The following is a 22,038-nucleotide window of genomic DNA, read 5'->3' on the forward strand; positions in this document are numbered from 1 at the left end:
GGATAAAGGGGATAAGACGAGCAGGTCTGAAAAACCCGAGTAAAGCCGGCTTAGAAAGTGCAACATGTGTGCCCACTCTATGTCCGACTCTTACAAAAAGCCGATTTGCAAGTCTTGCATCGACAATTTTATGAGAGAGGAAAAGACATCCTTCTTAGACGAATTAAAGGGGTTTATCGAGGAGAAAATAAGCTCTTCAGTGGCCGCTGCTACGTCCAGGCCTCCACCGTGTAAAAAACCTAGAGTGGAGCCGGATTCTTCTATATCTGAGGGGGGGGATGATTCTGAAGCTCCCTCATGCTCATACGTAGAAGAAGATGATCCTGCGGACTCACAAAAAACAGAAGATTCACGTCATCTGTTTCAGTTCGAGGAACTCGATGGTCTCTTAAAAGCAATTAGACAGACCTTGGAAATCGAGGAGATTCTTCCCCCTAGATCTAAGGAGGAGGAACTATTTGGGGGATTGAAGGCAAAACGCCAGAGGGTGTTTCCCCTGAATGACACGTTAAAGGAGCTGGTTTCTGAGGAGTGGCAAGAGCCAGAAAAAAGGGTTATCGTGTCCAAAAACTTTAAAAAGAGACTTGTTTTTGAGCCCGAGGAGTCTAAAGTATGGGACACTTGTCCAAAGATGGATGTGCAAGTTACCAAAATAGTAAAGAAGACCGACCTTCCTTTTGAGGACGCGGCCCAATTAAAGGACCCTATGGACAGGAAGTCTGACTCCCTGTTGAGAAAGGCCTGGGAGACCTCCATGCTCAGTCTGAAAACTAACTTGGCTTCCACCTCAGTCGCAAGGAACTTGCTGTACTGGCTGAATGAGTTGGAATCCCACATCAAGGAAGGGACTCCGAGATCAACAATCTTGGAGAACTTTCCTTTGCTGAAATCTGCTACAGCCTTCCTCGCAGATTCTGCTGCCGAGGGAATTCGTTTCGCTTCAAAGGAGGGAGCACTTACTAACTCTACCCGACGGGCGCTGTGGCTAAAACAGTGGAACGGGGACATCAGATCCAAGGCAAAACTGTGCAGTCTTCCCTTCTCAGGGGAGTTTGTGTTTGGCCCAGAGTTGGATGCTATACTTGAGAGAGCATCAGATAAGAAAAAGGGCTTTCCTGAGAGATCGATACCCAAGAAGCAGCCCTTTCGAGACTTCAAAAGGGATTCCTACAAGGATAAAGGGAAAAGGGGACGCTGGAGCTACCCGAAAGGAGGTAAAGGGAGAGGGTTTCTGTTCTCCACCCCAACAGACCCTAATAGAAACAAAAAACAATGATGCCATAGTAGGGGGAAGGTTGCTAAGATTCAGAGGAGAATGGACAAAGGTCACTTCAAATCCCTGGGTCTTAGATATATTACTGCATGGTTACAACATCGAATTCCTCAGACTTCCCCCTACGAAATATATGCCACCTTCACCTTCCATGTCACTTACATCCCACAGTTTAATATGGCAAGAAGTAACTTCTCTTTTGTCTTCTGGAGTGATTATACCTGTTCCACAGGATCAAGAGAAATCCGGTTTTTACTCTTCTCTTTTTTTGGTAAAGAAACCGAACGGCACAAACCGACTAATCATCAACCTGAGAGGTCTCAACGAGTTTATCGTCTACCGGAAATTCAGGATGGAGTCGGTAAGATCAGCCACACACATTATTCACCAAGATGCATTAATGTGCACTATAGACTTAAAGGATGCATATTATCACATCCCTATACACCATTTCTCACAAAGGTTTTTAAGGTTTTCTGTCTTGTCTCCAGAGGGTGCTACACTACACTTTCAATTCTGTGCACTCCCCTTCGGAATATCATCTGCACCAAGGACCTTTACAAAGGTGATGGCAGAGGTGGTGGCGTCTCTCAGACTACAGGACGTACTGATCGTCCCGTACCTAGACGACCTACTCATTGTTGGCCAAGACAGGGGGAGCTTACTCTTCTCCAGAGATCTCACCCTAGAAACCTTAAAAAGACTGGGATGAATAGTAAACTACCAGAAGTCAGAACTTTCCCCAGCTACTGTGAGGAAATTCCTGGGTGTAAACCTGAACTCAGTTTACCAAATGTCGTTCCTTCCACAGGACAAGGGAGACCACATCAAGGATCTGATAACAAGGTTCAGGAGAAAATCAGTCATCTCTATCAGAGAAGCTATGAAGATTCTGGGCTCTCTAACAGCCTGCATCTCCTCGGTAGCCTGGTGTCAGGCCCATTCCAGAATACTCCAGGGATGGATCTTAAGATCCTGGAACAGAAAACAGGAGGATCTGGACAGGAAAATCCCAATCCCACCTGCCGTCAAGGAGGACCTGCTATGGTGGTTGGAAGACGGAAATCTGAGGAAAGGGATCTTCTGGTCAAACAGCCCTTACATCCCAATCCAGACAGACGCGAGCCAGAGGGGCTGGGGGGCAGTGATGCCTCAGCAAATTTCCCAGGGTACCTGGACAGAGGAGATTACAAGAAGGTCCTCAAATTTCCGAGAGTTGCAAGCAGTATGGGAAGCACTCAGCGCGAACACTCCTCTTCTTGCCCACCAACACCTCCTAATTCTATCAGACAATACAACTACGGTCTCCTACATAAAAAGACAAGGAGGAACCAGGTCTCCTCTCCTGAGTACCCTAGCTCGGAAAATATTTTTGTGGGCAGAACAACACACTCTGTCAATATCTGCCACTCATCTAAAAGGCACGGAGAATTCAAGGGCGGACTTTCTAAGCAGAAGAAAGATCCTACCAAACGAGTGGAGCCTCAAGGAGGAGATCTTCCAGCGGCTAACATCTTTGTGGGGTTATCCTCTAGTGGACTTGTTCGCAACAAGGGAGAATACCAAATGCCTGCATTATTTTTCTCTGGAAAAAGGGGAGAACAGGGAACGGCTGGACGCCTTCTCTCACCCCTGGGACATTCCACTAGTCTACGCCTTCCCCCCAATTCCCCTGATCGCCAGGGTCCTGAGGAAAATATTTCAGGAAAATACCAGAGCCATCTTCATCTGCCCGAACTGGCCGAAGAAAAGCTGGTACCCACTCTTGAAGAAGATGTCACCAGAGAATCCAGTCATTCTTCCGCTATCAGAGGACCTACTACATCAGGGTCCAATCCATCATCCAAACCCAGGGAAATTACAGCTGTCTGCCTGGATCCTGAATCCAGCTTCTTAAGCTCTCAGGGACTCTCATCTGAAGTCATCAAGACCCTGAAGGCAAGTAGAAAACCAGTCACCTTTGCCATCTATCATAAGATATGGAAGAGGTTCTGTTCCTTCTGTAAGGACAGTCCACCTTCCCAAGCTAACCTTAATATTTTGCAGGTGCTTGAATTTCTTCAAAAGGGTTTGGAGTTGGGTTTGTCTACCAGCACCCTGAAGGTCCAGGTGTCGGCGCTTAGTGCCTTCTTCGACCAGCCTCTCATCGAGCACAGGTGGGTCAAAAGATTTATTAAAGCTGCCTCTAGGTTAAAGCCTCAGACTGTTAAAAAATCATCAGCATGGGACTTAACTCTAGTTTTGAATGCCTTAATGAAGGAACCATTTGAACCTATTGATTCCTCCAGTGTTAAAAACCTGACACTTAAGACAGTTTTCCTGATAGCCATCACTTCTGCTAGAAGGTTAGGTGAACTTCAGGCTATATCGATTAGGGAACCCTACATGAAAATTCTAGATGATAGAATTGTGTTGATGTTGGATCCAAATTTTGTTCCCAAGGTGGTTTCCGACTTTCATAGGAATCAGGAGATTATCCTACCCTCCTTCTGTGAGAACCCTTCTTCGGCAAGAGAACGCGAATGGAGTTCTTTGGATGTAAGACGTTCTGTCCTAAAATACCTACAAATTACAGAGGCCTGGCGTATTGACTCTAACCTTTTCATCCAATTCCAGGGGAAAAATAAGGGGAGGAAGGCGTCGAAGGCGACTATTGCAAGATGGCTGAGACTGGCAATTGCCTCATGTTACGACCTACAGAAAAGCCCGATACCAGCAGGAATCCGAGCTCACTCGACCAGGGCTATGTCCACATCTTGGGCGGAAAGAAGAGGAGCGTCACTAGATCAGATTTGCAGAGCTGCAACGTGGTCTTCATCCACTACATTCTCCAAGCATTATAGGCTGGACTTGCACTTGTCAAAAGATCTATCTTTTGGACGCAAGGTGTTACAGGCTGTAATCCCTCCCTAAAAAAGCTTACTAATTTTGTAAGTCTCCAGGTTGGGCCGTCATGGGGGACGAAGCGGAAATTGTGAATTAGATTACTCACCGGTAATTCTATTTCCGTTAGTCCACCATGACGGCCTATATATTTTCCCCCCCAGCTGGATTTCTTCCTTTCTTTGTATTATTATTTCCAGATAATTTTCCTTTGTATGTGGAGCAAACATACTAAATAAATCTGGTTGTATCTTCCTCAGCATGGTTATTTTGTAATCACTGGCGGGAGGATGCAAGGGGGGGAGCATTTAACCTCTCTTCTTCCTGTCCCTGCAGAGGTCAAGGGGCATCCTCCAGGTTGGGCCGTCATGGTGGACTAACGGAAATAGAATTACCGGTGAGTAATCTAATTCACAATTTTTATATAACAAGTATGGCAGTATGCCTTATTGTCCATTTGGAAAGACCCTTTTGCACACAGGGTTTAAATTCCTGGTTGATATCATCAGATGTTGCTTCAGTATCTGTTCTTTCCTCATGATTTTCCATCTGTTTTGTAAAATACACCAGTCCTTCCTGCAGCAATCGCACAACCTGCTTCCACCCTCACTCCAGAGCGTATGTCAACAAGGACTGCCGCATCACTGGGAAAACTCCCTGAATAGCAGTAGCCAATCACAGGCTGCTGTTTACTCCTCCTCCTGCATTAATGGGGGAGTGGTGGGACAAGACAACTTATCTCAGTGTCTCCATACACTACTAGGATATGTCTTGTTCTCCATTGTAAGCATACATAAGCAACCCTCTTATAATGGGAGCATTAAACTTAGCCATAATACATGGTCTTAAAACGGATTTCTCCATTGTCTGGAGAATCTATCCTGTATACATGGGGTGATTTTGCTTACAACAGCATTTAACTTAACAGTTTTAATGTCCAGTCAGTGGTGACCGCTGGTTACACATTACTGACCCAAAGCTCCAGTTTTATCCACCTAAAGTAAAATTGAGGACCTTCAATGAAGTCACACAATTAAAGGGAGCCTGTCACCACATTTTCACGTATAAAACTAGTGACCGGTTCCTATAGAGCCCTATTAACTGACCTCCTTCTTAGCTGAATATGGTTTTCCTTATATCCACATAAATCAACTTTGTTATATTTACTGTCATCAGAGGGGGTGTGTCCTGCTACTCCTCCCCATGTTCCTTGCTTATCTCAGTATGCTCACGTTTAAAGGGCCTGTGATGTCACCCTAGTCACATGACAAACTCTCCACCATACACATATCTGATCACATGAAATCACAGTATGCCTCCATGGAGAATGTGGAGGGGTTGAATTCCATGGAGGCATGCTGTGATTTCATGTGATCAGATGTATGCATGGTTTAGTTTGCTAATGTTTGGAAGCTAAAGGAACTAATGTCGTTGTGTTTACTTGACTTTAAGTGCCCAATGATATAACAAAGCTCTAAATGTTGCATATGGCAGAATGTTAGCACTCAGACTTGGGAAGGAGGGAGGGCAATGCAAGTAAATAAGCATTATTCAATTAGTATGAATGAGTTGCATATGAATTTACAAACTAATTTTTGTAACATTGCAGCCGTAGAAAAGAACCATTTAGGGATAAGGGCAACGCTTTTTAATCAAAACTTTATTTTGTGAGGGTTAACTTGCATGACCGGTTCTCTAAATTTTAAGCTTTGTTCATGGCATGAACAGGACTTTATTTTTATTGGTATTTAGGAAGTTTTCGCCCCACAAATGATTTTGTTTGGCCTGGCACACAATTATGTGTATATCTGCTCTCCTTGGTATAAATTGTTTGTGCATTCCTCTGTGGTCCAGTTATATTTGTTGCTGATCCTTTACAAACACCTGGTGGATGGGCTTGGCACTATCGCGTCTGTTTTCGGTGAAATGCATGCGATCAGTAACCAGCACCGTTTTTATTTATTTATTTTTTTCCTTTTCCAAATTTTAAAACTGGTGTATGTTAGCGATCATAGATGTTTCACTGGAAAAGTTTGTAAACGCCATGCAAGCGCCCGGTGTACTACTTTTGTACATGCACATCACTGGGTGATTATGGCTCTCAGGCGTTTCACTGGCCAAGCCCCACCCTCTAGGAGTTTGCATTGCTTTTACAAAACACAATGCAAACACGGTTGACCACACAGAGGGTTCTGGTTGTACCAATTTAGCATGGCAAAGTGAAGTGGATAAATGCTTGGTTACTGTGCTTTCACAATATTGTTACAAATCCAAGAGTTGTTATAAAATGTTTTGGCCAATCTGAGTGTATTATCTCTCCAGTTTTAGCAGTTTTCCAGTGCTAATTTTTTTTTTATGTTCCCTAAATTGTTCTACTAAAAAAGTAGAACTGAATGTTTAACAAGGCCTCCTAGCAACTTGTCCTGGCATGAGCTGGCAAGTGATTTGCATGTCATTACTTCTGGCATCTGGCTTTTATTTTTCCTCATTTTAGGGGCGCCACACAAAACTAATTATGTTTGACTTCAGACACATTTGAACACAACGGGGAGGAAAGGGATAAATGCAATGTTTAAGAGCTTCTTGGTGCAAAGAAGTGAGAACCAGGCAAAGTGATTTCTCCATCGCATGGCATGTTGCATGGCCATTACCTTTAGTAAAGTCTGTGTACTGAATTGGCTTTATGTAAATCCAAAAATGTCACACGCCCAATTTTTTTTATATATCTTGTAAAGGGACTGCACTGATACTGTTGGCTATGGAAGTGGTGGTTGCAACACCCTAATCATGAGTATCTCTTCATGAACCTTTATTAAATAGTTCCTGGCGGTAAAAAAAGTTATGAAAGATACTAACTTGTCCTCTGTTAATGCCCTCTTGCTGTCATCTGATTATGTTGCCACATACTGACAAGGCCACCCCTCTCTGCTCTTCATAAGAATAACAACTTGAACCCCCCCCCCCCTCCATTGTCCCAGAGGCAATCTTTAACCCCTAGGGGACACAGCCTATTTTGGCCTTAAGGACGCGGCCCCATTCTTCAAATCTGACCTGTGTCACTATAAGTGGTTATAGCTTTGGAACGCTATGAGATATCCAGGGGATTTTTAGATTGTTTTCTCGTGACACATTGTACTTCAAATTAGTTAAAAAATTTGGATGATATCTTTTGTGTTTAGTTATGAAAAAAAACAAAATTTGGAAAAAATTTGGAAAAATTCTTTATTTTCAACGTTCTAAATTCTCTACTTTTGATGCAGATAGTCATAGCTCCCAAATAAATTCATAACTTACATTTCCAAAATGTCTGCTTTATGTTGGCATGGTTTTTTAAGATTCCACATATTTTACTAGAATGTTATGAGGCTCAGAATTTAGGTATCATTTTTCACATTTTTTGTAAAATCACCAAAACCCGCATTTAGATGGACCTGCTCAACTTCTAATTGACACTGAGAGGCCTAAATAATAGTGAGACTCGTAAATTACCCCATTGTGGAAACTACACACCTCAACGTATGAAAAACCACTTTTAAGAAGTTTGTTAACGCTTTACGTGTTTTATAGGGGTTAAAACAAAATGGAGGTGGAGTCTGCAAATTGTAATATTTTTTCACAATACACTCATTTTGGGTGGAAAATTAAACATTTACAATGGATTAAATGAATAAAGGCTCCACAAAGTTTGATACCCAATTTCTCCCGAGTACACGGATACTCTATATGTGGTGGTAACCTGCTGTATGGGCGCACGGCCGGGCATAGAAGGGAAGGAGGCGCCATCCAGAGCAGATTTTCTATGTCACATTGTACAGGCTATAATTTTTTTCTTTTTTTTAATGAGGACCTATAGGGGCTTATTTCTTTTGCCACATGAGATGCACTTTTCTGGTACGTAATTTGGGGGAATCTATGGGCTAATTGGTGAGATTTTATTAACTCTTTGTTGGTGGAGGAAATGAAAATCATCACTTTCAGGAAGATTTTTATGGGTTTTTTTTTTTGCCCGTTTACCATACCATAAAAATAGTATATTATTTTTATTCTATGGGTCGCCACGATTACAAAAAGACCTCATTTATATAGATTTTTTATTTTTTTCCCATTTCTACTGCATAAAAAGTAATTTGGCAAAAATGTTGTTAATTTTAGCATCACCGTCTTTCATATGCATAACTTTTTTATTTTTTGCCTCACAAATCTGTTTAAGGGCTTATTTTTTGCGAGAAGGATTGTTTTTTTTAGTGGTCTTATTTTAGAGTGCATAACATTTTTTAAATCCCTTTTTAGAGCATTTTTATAGGGTATTAATTGAAAATGATCTTTTTTCTGGAGCTTTTTTTTGTTTTGTTTTTTACGGGGTTCACTTTGCGGACCTAATAACGATTCTGTTTTATTATGCAGATTGTTACGGACGCAGGGATACCAAATATGTGGGGGTTTTGTGTATTTTATTCAATTGTACTGAATAAAAACCAATTTGGAGAAAATCTTGTTCATTTTAGCATCACCATCTTTTCATATGCATAACTTTTTTATTTTTCGGCTGACAAATCTGGTTAGGGGCTTATTTTTTGCGAGAAGAGTTGTTCTTTTTAGTGGGCTTATTTTGGAGTGCATAACATTTTTTAAATTACTTTTTAGAGCATTTTTTGATAGGGTATAATTTAAAAATGATCTTTTTTCGGAACGTTTTTGCGGTTTTTTTTCTACGGCGTGTACCGTGCGGGTCCAGTAACGATTCTGTTTTATTATACAGATTGTTACGGACGCGGCAATACCAAATATGCGGGGTTTTTTGTGTTTTTGTGTTTTTTATACTTTATTAAGTGATTTTAGGGGCTTATATTTTATGTATTTATTTTTTATTTATTGTAATGTGTAGTGTTAAGTGTTTTTGCATATTTTTACTTATACATACTTGAACTTAAACCAGTGATGCTCTGATCACTGGTTTAAGTTCAATACACTGCTCTACAATACTATTTTATTGTAGAGCAGTGTAAACTGTCTGAGCAAGCTTGCGCATGCTCAGACAGTTTACAGCCAGACCCGGAAGGGGTCTGGCTGCCATGGAGACCGGGCAGCTCCGGGGCACATGCCAGTCCTCGGAGCTGCCCAGAAGTGGATCGGATCCCCCGGTAAGCCGCACGGGGGATCCGATCCACAGCGCAAACACCCTTACACGCCGCGGTCATGTTTGACCGCGGCGTGTAAGGGGTTAACACCCGCGATCGGAGCCGGCTCCGATCGCGGGTGTTAGCACAGGCTGTCAGCTGTACTAGACAGCTGACAGCCGCTGCTTCTGGTACCGGCTCCGTTCGTGAGCCGGTGCCAGAAGCAGGACGTTATAGAACGTCCCCGTGCGCTAAGCATCTAGCCCCGGGGACGTACTATAACGTCCTGGTGCGCCTAGGGGTTAAATCAGGTCTTTGACAACATCGCTGGATCTGATTTACACATGCCAATAAGAGTAGTCTGGCTTATTCAAGAACCTGCTGTCAGGACTCTCCCCTCTGTTTAGTACTGAAGGCCGTCTCTCATGAGTAGCAGAGGGCAGCTCTTGCGCCAGAGAGAAGGGTAATTCCTTTCCTCAGCTGGTGTAAGTGTATTGAACTGCACATGTACTACCCCTCCGCAGCTCTCAAAGGGATAGCAGAGGGGAATGTCCAGAAGGCAGTGGCATGAATAAATCTGACTTCTCTCCTCTGTTTTTTGTGGATTGTACCCAGTGTTGTCAAAAGGCATTATGTGCATATTGCTCCCGGGGCAATTTCTGCATTGACTGGTCAACGGAGAAAAAAAAAAATATAATAGGTAAAATAATAGGCTGGAAGGCTTCTTGAACAGTAGTTTGGTTGGAATGTGGTGACACAATCAGGTGAGGGGTGTTTTTTTTTTTTTAATGAGCTTTAGCCTTAAATTTCTGCTGAATTCCATCTTGCTATCAAGATTCAAGAACACAGGTGTCAAATGACCTAAAAGATGTATAGAAAGGGTAGCGTGAGCAATGGGTTTCCAACCTCCAGTGCAGAGGCAAGTGAATATTCTTTTTCAGCAGCTTTTATCTCTGCAGACTTTAAGTGTATATATTTTTATTACTTGACTAAACCTCTTCCTTTTCCCACAGTTGGGCAGGGTGGGTGAAGGGTTTTAAGCCAGGCCCTAAATTTGGGTAGAATTGCACCTTAGCATATATTAGAAACTGGTACAAGCTACAAGAAGTGTGCTAGTCTACTGTTACTCTTCTTGCTCTCTTGGCTTGGAGGGAAACTTTGCAATTCCTGGCCTTGTGGCAGTACAAGCCTTGATAAATCTCTCCCTCAGATTGAATCCAGTAGACCTGTACTACTATGCCAAAGTTCAGCACTAGTCAACACACTTCAGGATTTGGAATAGTTTTAGAAAACTTTACATTGACTAATCGCTACTCTTTCTAGTTTTTGGAAATTGACAAGGAGGGTGGGTGGTGTTTAATCATGGTTGTCTCTTTCCAGAACTGTATTGGAAGGTAATTGTTAAATAGTTGGTACAATGAATGACATATCTTGTATAAGAAAGTTTAGCATTAATCTTGAATAGGAAATCAATAATGGCAGATGTTTGAGTGTGTTTGCTGTATCACTGAGTTACATGGCACGGCCTTCTGCAAATCATTCCTCAATAATCCCTCCTATAATATATGTCAAGACATATGGGTCTTATACTGATTTATATAATTAGAGCTATGCATTTGAGTAATTATGAATGACTTTCTCCCCTTCTTTTTCAGGACGGTCTGAGAGACATTTTTATTGATGGGGTAGTTTCCCGGAATAGAGCTCTGAATGGTGATATTGTGGTTGTGAAACTGCTTCCACGTGAGCAGTGGAAGGTTAGTACTGTACTGGGTACCCATTTATCAAATTTTATAGATGAGAACATAGAAAGTTAAGAGGGAGGCAACAAAAATAACAGGGTGCAATGTGTAAGAGCAAGCATTGAGTTTGTTTGAAAAATACCATTTCAGTTTTCTTTTACATTTTCAACAGTCACTAGCCCTAATTATTGCTTATGGCCATTAGGCTGCTGTAAAATGTCACTACGTGGGGTTTCTAGAGCTGAGAAAAAATGCCACCCCCATAATCAAAGACCACTGAAAACTGTCTTTGTACTGGCCATTAAAAAACCTAACTCCCTCCTTAATTATGTAAATAAATAAAATCAGTGCCCATTTTGTTTGTTTTTCGCTCTATAGTTTGCAGGTGCATATTTATTTCTCATCTCTCCTTATTCCATCTGTGAGTCTACCTCATTTGTATTGGTCAGGTTAAAATGCATGTCCCAATGCTTGTTCACAGGCAATGTTGTGATTTAATCTTGCAAATGTGCATAAGAAGTAGTTAGATTCTGCACTTTCCAATAATCCTAAAAAGTCAGGAATATTTAGATTTCATGGTGAATCAATAATGATCTAACTTACAGCTAAACTTTCTTACTTTTTATGACTTTCTGATCTTGAATATGGAGATTAATGGAAAAATTCATTACCAGTGTTATAACCAGGAAATTATGTCTTCTAATTGATCTATGCATCCTCCTCATCATGCTGTTAATATTTTTACATGAGCCCAAGATGATGCCAAACTATCAACAGTTCTATTCCATTGAGGCTTCAAGCAGCATGTTCTCAAATGGTAGTGTTCACTGAGCTTAGGCCTTGGAAGTGTATGGGGGACATGTACAGGTCGGCTGTATATACGCCCCCTATACGTCCAGGTGAATATAGCCTTATACTGTTGAAATGCAAATATCAATGGACCTTTGACTGGATAGTGTCCATAGTACTATGCTATAGGGATCTTCAAAAGACCTGACTACTTGGGTATCTATAGCATTTTTAACTCCTACTTAATGTTTCTATGCATACAATTTGTCCTTATTTATATTATACTGCATTGTCTGTTGTTCCTCATGAAGGGACAGGACAAGAGAACTCGTAAACTTCAGATTGTTAATGATTTAGTATCACAATACCTGGCAGTGCATGAAAGGCAAGTATACAATGGAACTCTATAAATGACCATTCAGCAGAAAACTATACAACACACTCTGCTCGGAAGTCTTGGAATTCTGTCTTGGAGACAAACCATTGATGGGAGATGATGGGAGCCGCCAGAGTTCCTCATTGTCTGTAATTGCATTATTCTTAACCTACAATGACTACTTGCCATAACAACTCTTACTCTTCCATGTACAGAAATGTATGGGTTCTTGTTGTTATCAGGAAAAATTTTACTTTTTAGTAGTGTAAGCTATCCATGTCAGGTACTAAAAAGCTGAATAAATTCTAAGTGCAGAGAAGTTGACAAACAAGTTAGCAGGATTTTCTTGTGGGCTATTTTTCTGGCTTTCATTGTGCGATCTAAATTGCCCCCTTTTTCCCCCATTTTTTTACATTTTTAAAAAATATTTAACCCCTTCCCGCTCTGGGTCCGATATATCGGACATTGAGCTGATGCCAGCTCAGCTCAAAATCGGAACGAGCGGGCGTCAGAATACAAGGGGTGCCTGCTGTATCGAACAGCCGACACCCCAGTGTAACACAAGGTCAGAATGGGCTCTGATTGCGGGTGTTTAACCCATCAAATGCTGCGGTCAGCGCAACAGTGGCATTCAAACTGCCTTCTAGGTGTCTCTACCCCTCGAACGCACCCCCTGTGCTGTTTTCGGGGAGAGATGGGGTGCTGATCATTGCTATGGCTGCCCAGAAATCCAATCAGGACCCCAGGGAAGTCTGCAGGCAGTTCCTGAAAGATGCAGTCTATAAAGTCTATACATTAGTATTGCAGAGTATATCATGAACAAGCAATCACATGATTGCTTGTTCATGTCCCATGGTGGAACTAGTAAAAAGTTATTCAATAAAATAATTTTTTTAAGACTTTTAAATTAGTGTCCATAAGAATCTGTAGAATAAAAGTTTGATTATTGAAAAAATGGGGCTGAGCCTTAAGCTAAAAAAAATGACTATGGCCTTAAGGGGTTTAAGACTTTGCATCTAAAAATATCAAAGTAAAATAAACCATGTAACAATATAACATATTATGCCCCACACCTTTCTCTCTGAATGAGAGAAAAGCCACACCATATCCAATTTCATATCCTCAACCCCTTATTTCCAGAGCTGTTAGCTCTTTACCAGTACAATTCATATATCTTAATGCGCTTAAAAAAAAAAAAATTAACCTTATTTGGGGGCTGTTTTGCACCCCACTTCCGTAATATACATACAGTCCCAGTATTAATCAATTTGAGTTTACCTAAACTTTTAAATATTCTCAATTATACCAAAAATAGCGGTAAAAATTGATCAAGTTTAATCTGCAGTTTATCGCCAACATATTCAAAAACAGTCTGCCAGAATCACATCTTTTGAATAGATCTAAAAAAGTATAATAAATTCTATGAAGTGAATTATTCTATGGTTCTATAAGTTTAAATTAATTTTGGTGTTTTTATTAATTTCCATTTATCCCCCTCAATCGTACCGATATCACTTGTCCATTTTTTTCTAGAGTTGTGATTAAATACCCTCCTGTAAAACTCGTAATCAAGTATTTATAAATTTTTGAAATTTTTTTTGTCCAAAAGACGCAATAGTGATAAACAATTGTGCTCATATAATTTAAGTCTAATTCTGTGTCTCCCCGTGCATGAACAAAATATCTAATAAGATCAGTCTTTTAACCCATATAACCTCTAACTTTGCAGACAGTCACTGAAGAGAAAATTTTGTTATTTCCAATGTATTTGATTCTCAAAATTTTCTGGGATCTTTGATCTGGAATGAATAAGACATCCATTTTCTCATCTTTCCAGACTTTAAACAGAGCCCTGCAAATGGTAGTTTCCGAGCCGATCTTCCCTATGTAGTAAACTTTCAAGAAATTTGAGAAGTGCAGGATCATCCTGCTAGCCTACTAGCTTGCTCAATTGAACAGCTAGGCAATGTCCTCAAAAGAAGGGTAATCCTAATCCTCTCTCTCCTATTGGACCATACAGATAACTCATCGTAATTCCTACTTTTTTTTTCCCCTGCTCCAGATTAAATCGTTCAAAATAATGTCAATCAGTCTGAAAAAGGACTCCTCAATCCATATGGCAGAAGTGATTAACATGTGCAATATCTGAGGCGGTAGAATCCTCTTCTAACATGCAACCTTCTTTCTAAGACTTTCAATTAGAGGGAGGAGATTAAGCCTATGGAAATACCCTACACTATTAGATATGACTCCCAAATAAGAAAATTGCTCAATGTTTACCAAATTCCTGTCCTATGTAGAGATATTCTTAGCTGCATCATCTACAGGCAACCACATTGACTTATTCCAGTTGATTTCGAGACCAGACACCTTACCAAACTTTTCTATTACTGATATAACTAAAGTAATAGGTTGAAAAGAATTGCGCAAAAAAGCTACATCTGGATAAAAGCAGATTTTTATCTGCAATCCCACCACAGCCTCTTCCTTGAATAGCAGCGCCACTCCTTATTTTACTGCTGACAGCAGTGTCGGGGGCATGTTACTGGAATTGGAACCCCCAGCAGGGCTTACCCGATCGCAGCCCCAGGATCTGCCAGTGTCCCAGGGCTGTGCGATCTTCTTCCGGAGCTGGGCCCTGCCTTCTTGCCGTGACACACTGAGCATTAATCAAAAACACTAATTAAACACACTTTTAATAAAGAATTAAAGTTAAAGTCCCCTAAACAAACATTCCCTATACACATCTAATGAAGTAAAAAAACCCTGAAATTCACCAAAACCCCCTTCATATTTGGTATCGCTGCGTCCATATCAATCTGTTCCATAAGTCAGAAACATTATTGGACCCATATGGTGAACGCCGTGAAAACAAAACCTGAAACTCACGAAAAATGAAAATTTTTCACAAAAATGTTCTAAAGTGATCAAAAAAAAAAGATCTCCAGCGGGAACTGCAGACCACGCGGCACGAACAACTTCTGCCGCGTGCTTTGCAGTTCCCGCTGGAGATCTGCTGTCTCCGGTAGCGGGGACCTATGTAAGTATGGTCCGCTGCCCTCCTCCACCTCCCCCTCACCTTCCCCCGCGTCGACGCGTTTCTTCTCCGCGTCGCGTCCCGTCGGGTCTCCGCTCCGCCCCCGGACCTCCGCCACGCCCCCGGACCCTGCGCCTTATAGTCCGATGCGCCTTATATATGGAATTATTACATATATAAGGCGCATCGGACTAATGCGCCTTATATTCCGGTACGCCTAATGGCCCGGAAAATACGGTATTTGTAAAGTGCATCTCATGTTGCAAAAAATAAGCCCTTGTATGTCCAAATTGCCAAAAAAATATTGTATAGCCATTAAATTGACAATCTGCACTGAATGGCGCAGCTTCCCTTTGATGCCCTGGTGTGTGTGTGCCCATACCGCAGGTTACCACCACATATAGGGTGGAGAGATTGGGGATCAAACTTTGGAGCGTTTTGGTATTTTATCCACTGAGAACTTGTACATTTTATGAAAAACCATTCATTTAGCCCAAAGAAATGTAATTTCGAAATTGCATCTTAATTTTTTTACAGGGGTTAAAACAAAATCAAAGGTTAACAGACTTCATAAAAGTTGTTTTACGTACGTTGAGGAGTGTAGTTTCTATAATGGGGTGATTTATGGGGTTTTACTTTTATTTGGGCCTCTCAAAGTGACTTGAAAGCTGAGCTGGTCGTTCAATAGCAGTATTTTGCATTTTTATTATGAAAATGTGAAAAATTGCACCTGACTTTCAAAGCCCCATAACAGCTTACAAAAATGAGTATGTATAAAAAAAAAAAAAAAAAAAAAAAAACACGGATGCATACAGTAGACATTTGAATGTTGGATATTTCTTTTTTTTGCCATTATGGCTGTGTGGAAAAAGTAGAACATTTTGAATGTTCTAGAACATGTTTCAAAATCACTTGGATATGTTAAAGCGTTCCAAAGTTATAACCACTTGTAGTGACACAGGGCAGATTTGAAAAAATGGGTCCTGTCAGGAAGGTGAAAAGTGGCTTTGGGATTAAGGGGTTAAAGGTAGATGGGTGGGTTTCAATTTTTGAATTCAATAGATCTCTAGAATAATCCATAACAAAATTTAAAATCGCCCCGTATCGTAAGTGGGAAATTATCGTAGTTCCTAATAAATTATAAAGGATTTCCAGTGTAGGAAAATGCTTGTGTAATCCTTACACCCTGGAGTAGCCCATGTAGAAACGCAAACCCTTTTTAATAATAATGATGATAATAATCTTTATTTATATAGCGCCATCAAATTACGTAGCGCTTTACAAATCATAGGGGACATATACAACTATATATTACATTACAAAGAACAGTCATATAGAACAATAGGAGTGAGGGCCCTGCTCACAAGAGCTTACAGACTATGAGGATGAGGGGGTGACACAAGAGGTTGTATAATGGTCCAGCCATTCTTTATAAGGGAACAATATAAAATAATTTAATTTACTAAACAACGATGTTGCTGTTTGAACCAGCCATCAGCCGCCATCTTATTTACAGGGTATAGTTGTCATGAACTTGTACACTACGCACATGGAACACATCCTGACACATAGAAAAGATGCATGGTACTACAGGTCCTGTGCCTCTTCTGTTACAGATTAGACTTTTGAAGAGGTAATACCTGCTGCGATGGCAGTGCATGCGCACAGTGTGCTTTAAATGGAAAGATTAAGATTACTGGTGCCACAACAATCTACATACCAGTAGTATCTTTTGTAGTAGTTGCTTTTGTATAGGGCCTTCATATCAGAAAAAATACATTTTCACGTCTACCACCTGCCTTTAATCCATATTTGCAATATCTGCTATCTGCTACTTTTGTGGAGAGAATAAAGCCACTTTTGCTAATTTAAGGCCTTAATGTTAAATCTATACGATTGGCTGATTTTATGTAAGGTCAGATGGAAGCATGCCAGATGTATAGTATACAGTATCTAAAATGGTCTTTAACTTAAATGACCCACGATTTTCTTATCATCTAACTTTAAAAGTATAGAATTGGCTTTGAATAACCTGGTTTGTTGTACTATTAGTAGGATCCCTGGACTATGTTGTTATGGTAGAGGTATGTTTATAATTCTGGTTAACTAAGAACTAATAAAAAAAAAATCCATTCTTTTTTTACTTGTGGGATCTTTTTTCTACTAAAATAAGAATTGGTTATTAAAGTGTCACCCATTTTCTTTTCTTTTAATCTTATCACAAATACTTCCTGCCAGGATATGTGGTGTTGCACGAAGGGATTTGTGAAGAGAAATTGCAAGAGCATTGAAATCTATTTTCTTGAGCCCTTATGTCATTTAAAGCGATCATATTTTTCCCATGGGCTGTTCCCCATCTCCACTAGATAAGAATACACCACCACACCTTCCTGGGACAAAGGAAAGGCAGGGACAAGAGATGATTTCCCTGAAAAGGACGTGTGTACACACTCCATAGTTCCCTATATTTTAATTCTCATGGAACTATCCCATGATGTTGAGTTTGAGTTATACAGACTCTTGTCATGGCATGGACCTTTTTGTTTATTAACAAGACTTTTAAAGCGTCTGGTTTCTTTTTTTTTTTTTTTTTTTTTATAGGCAAGTGTGGTGTTTAAGAGATTTATATTGGTAGATTACCCAATATCCTAAAAGTAATGCATGGCTGTTGTGAAATGTAAATTTAAAACCCCTGTTCAGAAAGCTCCTTTGCCTAATCATGTCGATAAAATGGCACCAAATGGCAATTCACAGTGACCGCTGGGAAGCGGGAAAATTCCAAATGCAGTGAAATTGGTTAAAAATTGCAGTTGTGCCATTTTGTTCTTGGTCTCTACGGCTTTTACTGTTCACCCAGATGACATGTCTCCTTTAGTTTCTGGGTCGGTACAAGCATGGCGATATAATTTGTTATAGGTTTTGTTTTCATAAATTTACAAAACTTAAAACCACTTATAAATGCTTAAAACCAGCAGACTTTAATTGCTACTATTTTGAGGACTGTACAGCCATTTGATCCCTTTTTTATATAATTTTTTTTATATTTTGTAAAGTGGCATTTTGCTTTTTTTGGTTGGTATTTTCTGTTAAGGTTAAACCCTGGGGATAACAATTATTATTATATTTTGGACATTTTATGATGCCCAGCATGTTCATGATTTTTACTGTTTGTTTATATTTATATCCGTTCTAGGGAATATTTGAATATGTGAATATTTTACTTTTACCATTTATCAGACCCCCTAGGCTAGGGTACTTTAATCCTAGGTTGTCTGATCCTGCCATGTTCTGCCATACTACCATGCAATCTCCGCCTGGTGGAGGAGATGGGTCTGGCTTGGATCTAGAAGTGTCCCTGGTTTATCGTACCTGATTTTGATGGTAGATTTCCTTTTAACAGCTTTATTTTTTTTCCCCCTTGCCCAAGTAGCAGAAAGTTGTGCTGCAACTTTAACATGAGGAAAAATTATATATAGGACTTGATGAACTTGAGACATCTATTTTTATTGCATGCATATTGTTTCTCTATTGATGTTACTTAGGGTTTGCTTATACAAGGACCTCCAACCCCCCCCCCCCACACACCTTTCCTCAAGTGCTTTCATTTTTTTTTTTTTTTTTTTTTGCCACTATGCAGCTAAGTATGTTAGAAAATATGATGCAAGCAAGCCTCTTGATCAAGGATCTTGCTGTGTTAATCCACCTTTCATTCAACATCGTGCAGCCTCAATCTTTAATTCTTTTGAATATTTCTGCACTTCTTTAGAATGTTTATCATTTTACACTATATGTATGTACGTTTTCTAGCCTGTTTGCATTGTCGTCTTGTGTAAGAATCATGCCCAATATTTCACTTAATGTGTGTTGCCCTTGAGATTCCTTGGTGTAGAATTTCACTAGTTCTTCCTTTGCGGTAATATCCCTGTTGCTACCCCCAGTTTATCTGGTCACTCAGCAGGTGCCACGTTTAAAGTTACACCATGCAAGCCAATCTATTAGCAGGTTTCTCTCCATGCCAACTATGCCAGGGTATATAAAAAAAAAAAAAAAAAAATTCTGTCCTGTATTTTCCTGGTACCTTTGATAAAATGTAACTAAAAGATGTCCAAAATGATCCTGTGCATTTCCACATAACTTGAATGAATATATCATCTTTTTTATTTATTTCTTTTTAATTCAGATTTTTGCCATGGATTACATTCATTTATATTGTGACACCTGTTAATGGGTGGAATATTTTAGGCCAGAAGAAGAGCTAGTTTTGTTTCTTGGTATGCTTTAGTAACATTTTGCGGTACAAAACGCTTTATTGCACTTTAACCCTTTGTCTGAAGATGGGGGGGGGGGGGATGCTGCATATGTTTTGTCTCCTCTTAGGATTTATATACCCAGTGTCTGAGAAATATTCCTTTTATTTTTATGAAGTGGCTAGTGAGGGCCATCCCTGCTCTGTGGAAGATTATAAAGGATAGAGCCCCTAAAGCAGGGGTGTCAAATGCATTTTCACTGCAGGCCACATCAACCTCATAGCTACTCAACAGTTAGGCAAGCCGTTTAGTAGTTACATCTCTACAGTATCAACATTACAATCATCCCTCTGGGAAACTCAAAAGCTAAATTCAGTGCGGTCTAGTAGCCATTGGTGTTGCAGTCTGACCGATGGTTTCATTTGAAATCTCCTCATGCAGCACTTGGTGACTAGCAATTTTATTACTAGTGTATTACTATAGTATGGACTGGAGCTGGGCCAGAAAACCCAATGCCACAGGCATCGTTTTTGTCACCCATACCCTAAAGGGGCCCACTGCACTTTTTACAGGGAAAATTTGTAAACTATAATGACATGGTATATCATACACCTGAGCTTTTGCATAAATTAAACCTATCAATCATGATGCATGTTTAAAATGCAACTCCTTGATTGGTATCCTTGTATCACATCTTATTTGTCTGTAATAATTTAAAACCTTTTTGGGAGACCAGAAAGAAGCTTCCTGAGAATCTCCTTGAAGACCTGTATGGAGAGAGACCCAATGACCTTTCTTATAGGTCTTCTCCCTATCGGACTACAAGTGTAGGACTAAGCTCCAAACCATGTGGGCAGCCAAGACTCTACTTGTCCCAATTCTATAAGCAGATGGGTCTTTCCTTCCCCCTGGTCGTGGGTGACCCTACTGGTGATTGTAAAACTGTTTTTTCTTTAGTTCTTAATTTCATATTAATTTTTATATTTATCATTTTTTTTTGGGGGGGGGGGGGGGATTTAATTCAGCTAGTGTCGTAACTTTAACCATGATGTATAGTTTGGTTGTTGTGGTGTGTGTGTTTTTTTTTTTTTTTTTTTTTTTTTTTCCCCCTCAACCTGGCAAAGGTATGTGTATAAATATGGGTGTAATCCATGACTATGCTGGAAAGTAACGCATTTAAAGTGGATTTGCATCAATTGGTAACTTTCCAAGTATGAGTGCAGTGTCTGAATTTCCAAAACACATCTCGGTTTTCCAGTTTTAATGATGTTCAAGAGGTTATCACTAATCGCTGCGCTTCTCTCCTCTCTTGTGTAACTTTCCAAATAAACACAAGCTGAGTACAGTGCAGTTCTCATGTGTACAATCTGTCTCGGGTCATCAGCTTGATATCTCTGGAAGCCAGCTGCACTTTCTAAACTGAATTGCTTTGGGAAGGCTTAAAAAAAGTCACCTGTGAGTTGTGGCAATATGATCAGTAGGATTACAATGAATATGTGAACGGAAAGCCTTCATGCATTGGGTGCTGCACTATATCATTGAGACCTTTTAGGTTTTATCTCATGTTTTAACTTTCACCCTCTACACTATGACAAATAGTATACTATGCAGAAAGGATTATACAAACCATGTTATGTGTTAGTACACCTGGGTAACTATACAATCTATTGATGCACTTGTCAAAGTATATAGTATACTGGTTCTGATGTCTTGGTAACTGTGGGAGAGTCACTGACTGGGCATGTGAAGCTTTAAAGACTTTTTGTCCGTTTCCTTTCCCATTAGTCAAGAGTGTCGAAGGTTCGTGTGAAAGGGAATCTTTTTGTCAGTGTAATCTTGGTTTGCTTCCTGTGATGTCACCACCTAGTCTTTTTAAAAGGCAAGTTACCCATGACCATAATTGGCTTCTACACAGTTGTTAAAATGTATACAAGAGAAAAGTTACCTTTTAATTATATTGTGGTGTAAGTGTTCCCTTTTAGATCAGTGTAGAACTTCAAGTAAATCAAACTTCTGTGAACTCAAACTGTCCACTTGGGGTGATGCCACACATTTTTGGACAGTTTTAAAGCATGCGTTTTCAGTCCATTTAAAAACTCATGAAGTTTTGAACAGTTGCCATGCGTTTGGCTGCTTTGAACCGGTTTCTATTCATTTCTAGAATTGTAGGCAGCTGTGAAATCAATTTAAAATCCAGCCAAACTGTTGGTAATGCATGCATTTTTTTGACTGAATGTATGTCTTAAAATGGTCCAAAAAAACTTGACGTGTGGCATCACCCTTAGACAGCAACATTGACAGATTGATAGTTTCACAGGCAATTAGCAAGATACTCAATGGAGTGGTTCTGTAGGTGGAGACCACAGACCATTTTTGAGTACCAATGTTTTCTGGCTGATGTATTGGTTAATTTTGAATGTTGGTGGTGCTTTCACACTCATGGTAGCATAAGACGGACTCTACAACCCACACAAGTGGCTCAGGTAGTGCATCTCATGCAGGATGGAACATCAATGCAAGCTGTGGCAAGGTTTGCAGTGTCAGCGTGGGCTTCAGAGGCTGGTGGATGGGGGG

The 22,038-nt window shown here is 40.1% G+C and overlaps 2 protein-coding genes across 6 annotated transcripts in view; both read left to right on the plus strand.

Annotated features, from left to right (window-relative positions):
• The window catches only part of DIS3L2 (DIS3 like 3'-5' exoribonuclease 2), a 228,516-nt gene that overhangs the window by 33,705 nt on the left and 172,773 nt on the right, over positions 1–22,038 (plus strand). For all 4 annotated transcript variants that reach the window (XM_072142472.1, XM_072142473.1, XM_072142475.1 and 1 more), the window contains one exon: positions 10,929–11,030. In XM_072142472.1, coding sequence (XP_071998573.1) covers positions 10,929–11,030 — 102 coding nt within the window. The remainder of the gene's footprint in view (positions 1–10,928; positions 11,031–22,038) is intronic.
• Positions 1,316–4,553, plus strand: LOC140122070 (uncharacterized). Of its 2 annotated transcripts, XM_072142470.1 has the most exons (3): positions 1,316–3,429; positions 3,716–3,811; positions 3,890–4,084. In XM_072142470.1, the coding sequence occupies exons 1-3, from the start codon at positions 1,316–1,318 to the stop codon at positions 3,939–3,941; spliced, it is 2,262 nt and encodes a 753-aa protein (XP_071998571.1). In that variant the 3' UTR covers positions 3,942–4,084. The 2 variants fall into 2 exon arrangements, with proteins under 2 accessions (XP_071998571.1, XP_071998570.1); XM_072142469.1 differs by having other exon boundaries at positions 1,316–3,811; positions 3,890–4,553.

This window comes from Engystomops pustulosus, chromosome 3 (assembly GCF_040894005.1).
Source record: "Engystomops pustulosus chromosome 3, aEngPut4.maternal, whole genome shotgun sequence".
NCBI classification, from domain to species: domain Eukaryota; kingdom Metazoa; phylum Chordata; class Amphibia; order Anura; family Leptodactylidae; genus Engystomops; species Engystomops pustulosus.

What these genes read in the sequence shown, in the direction of transcription:
- LOC140122070 (XM_072142469.1), top strand. Translation starts at nt 1,316, where the DNA reads ATGGACAAAGGTCACTTCAAATCCCTGGGTCTTAGATATATTACTGCA. An exon ending in GCGAATGGAGTTCTTTGGAT is followed by an intron (nt 3,812 to 3,889) that starts GTAAGACGTTCT and finishes ATCCAATTCCAG; the next exon opens with GGGAAAAATAAGGGGAGGAA.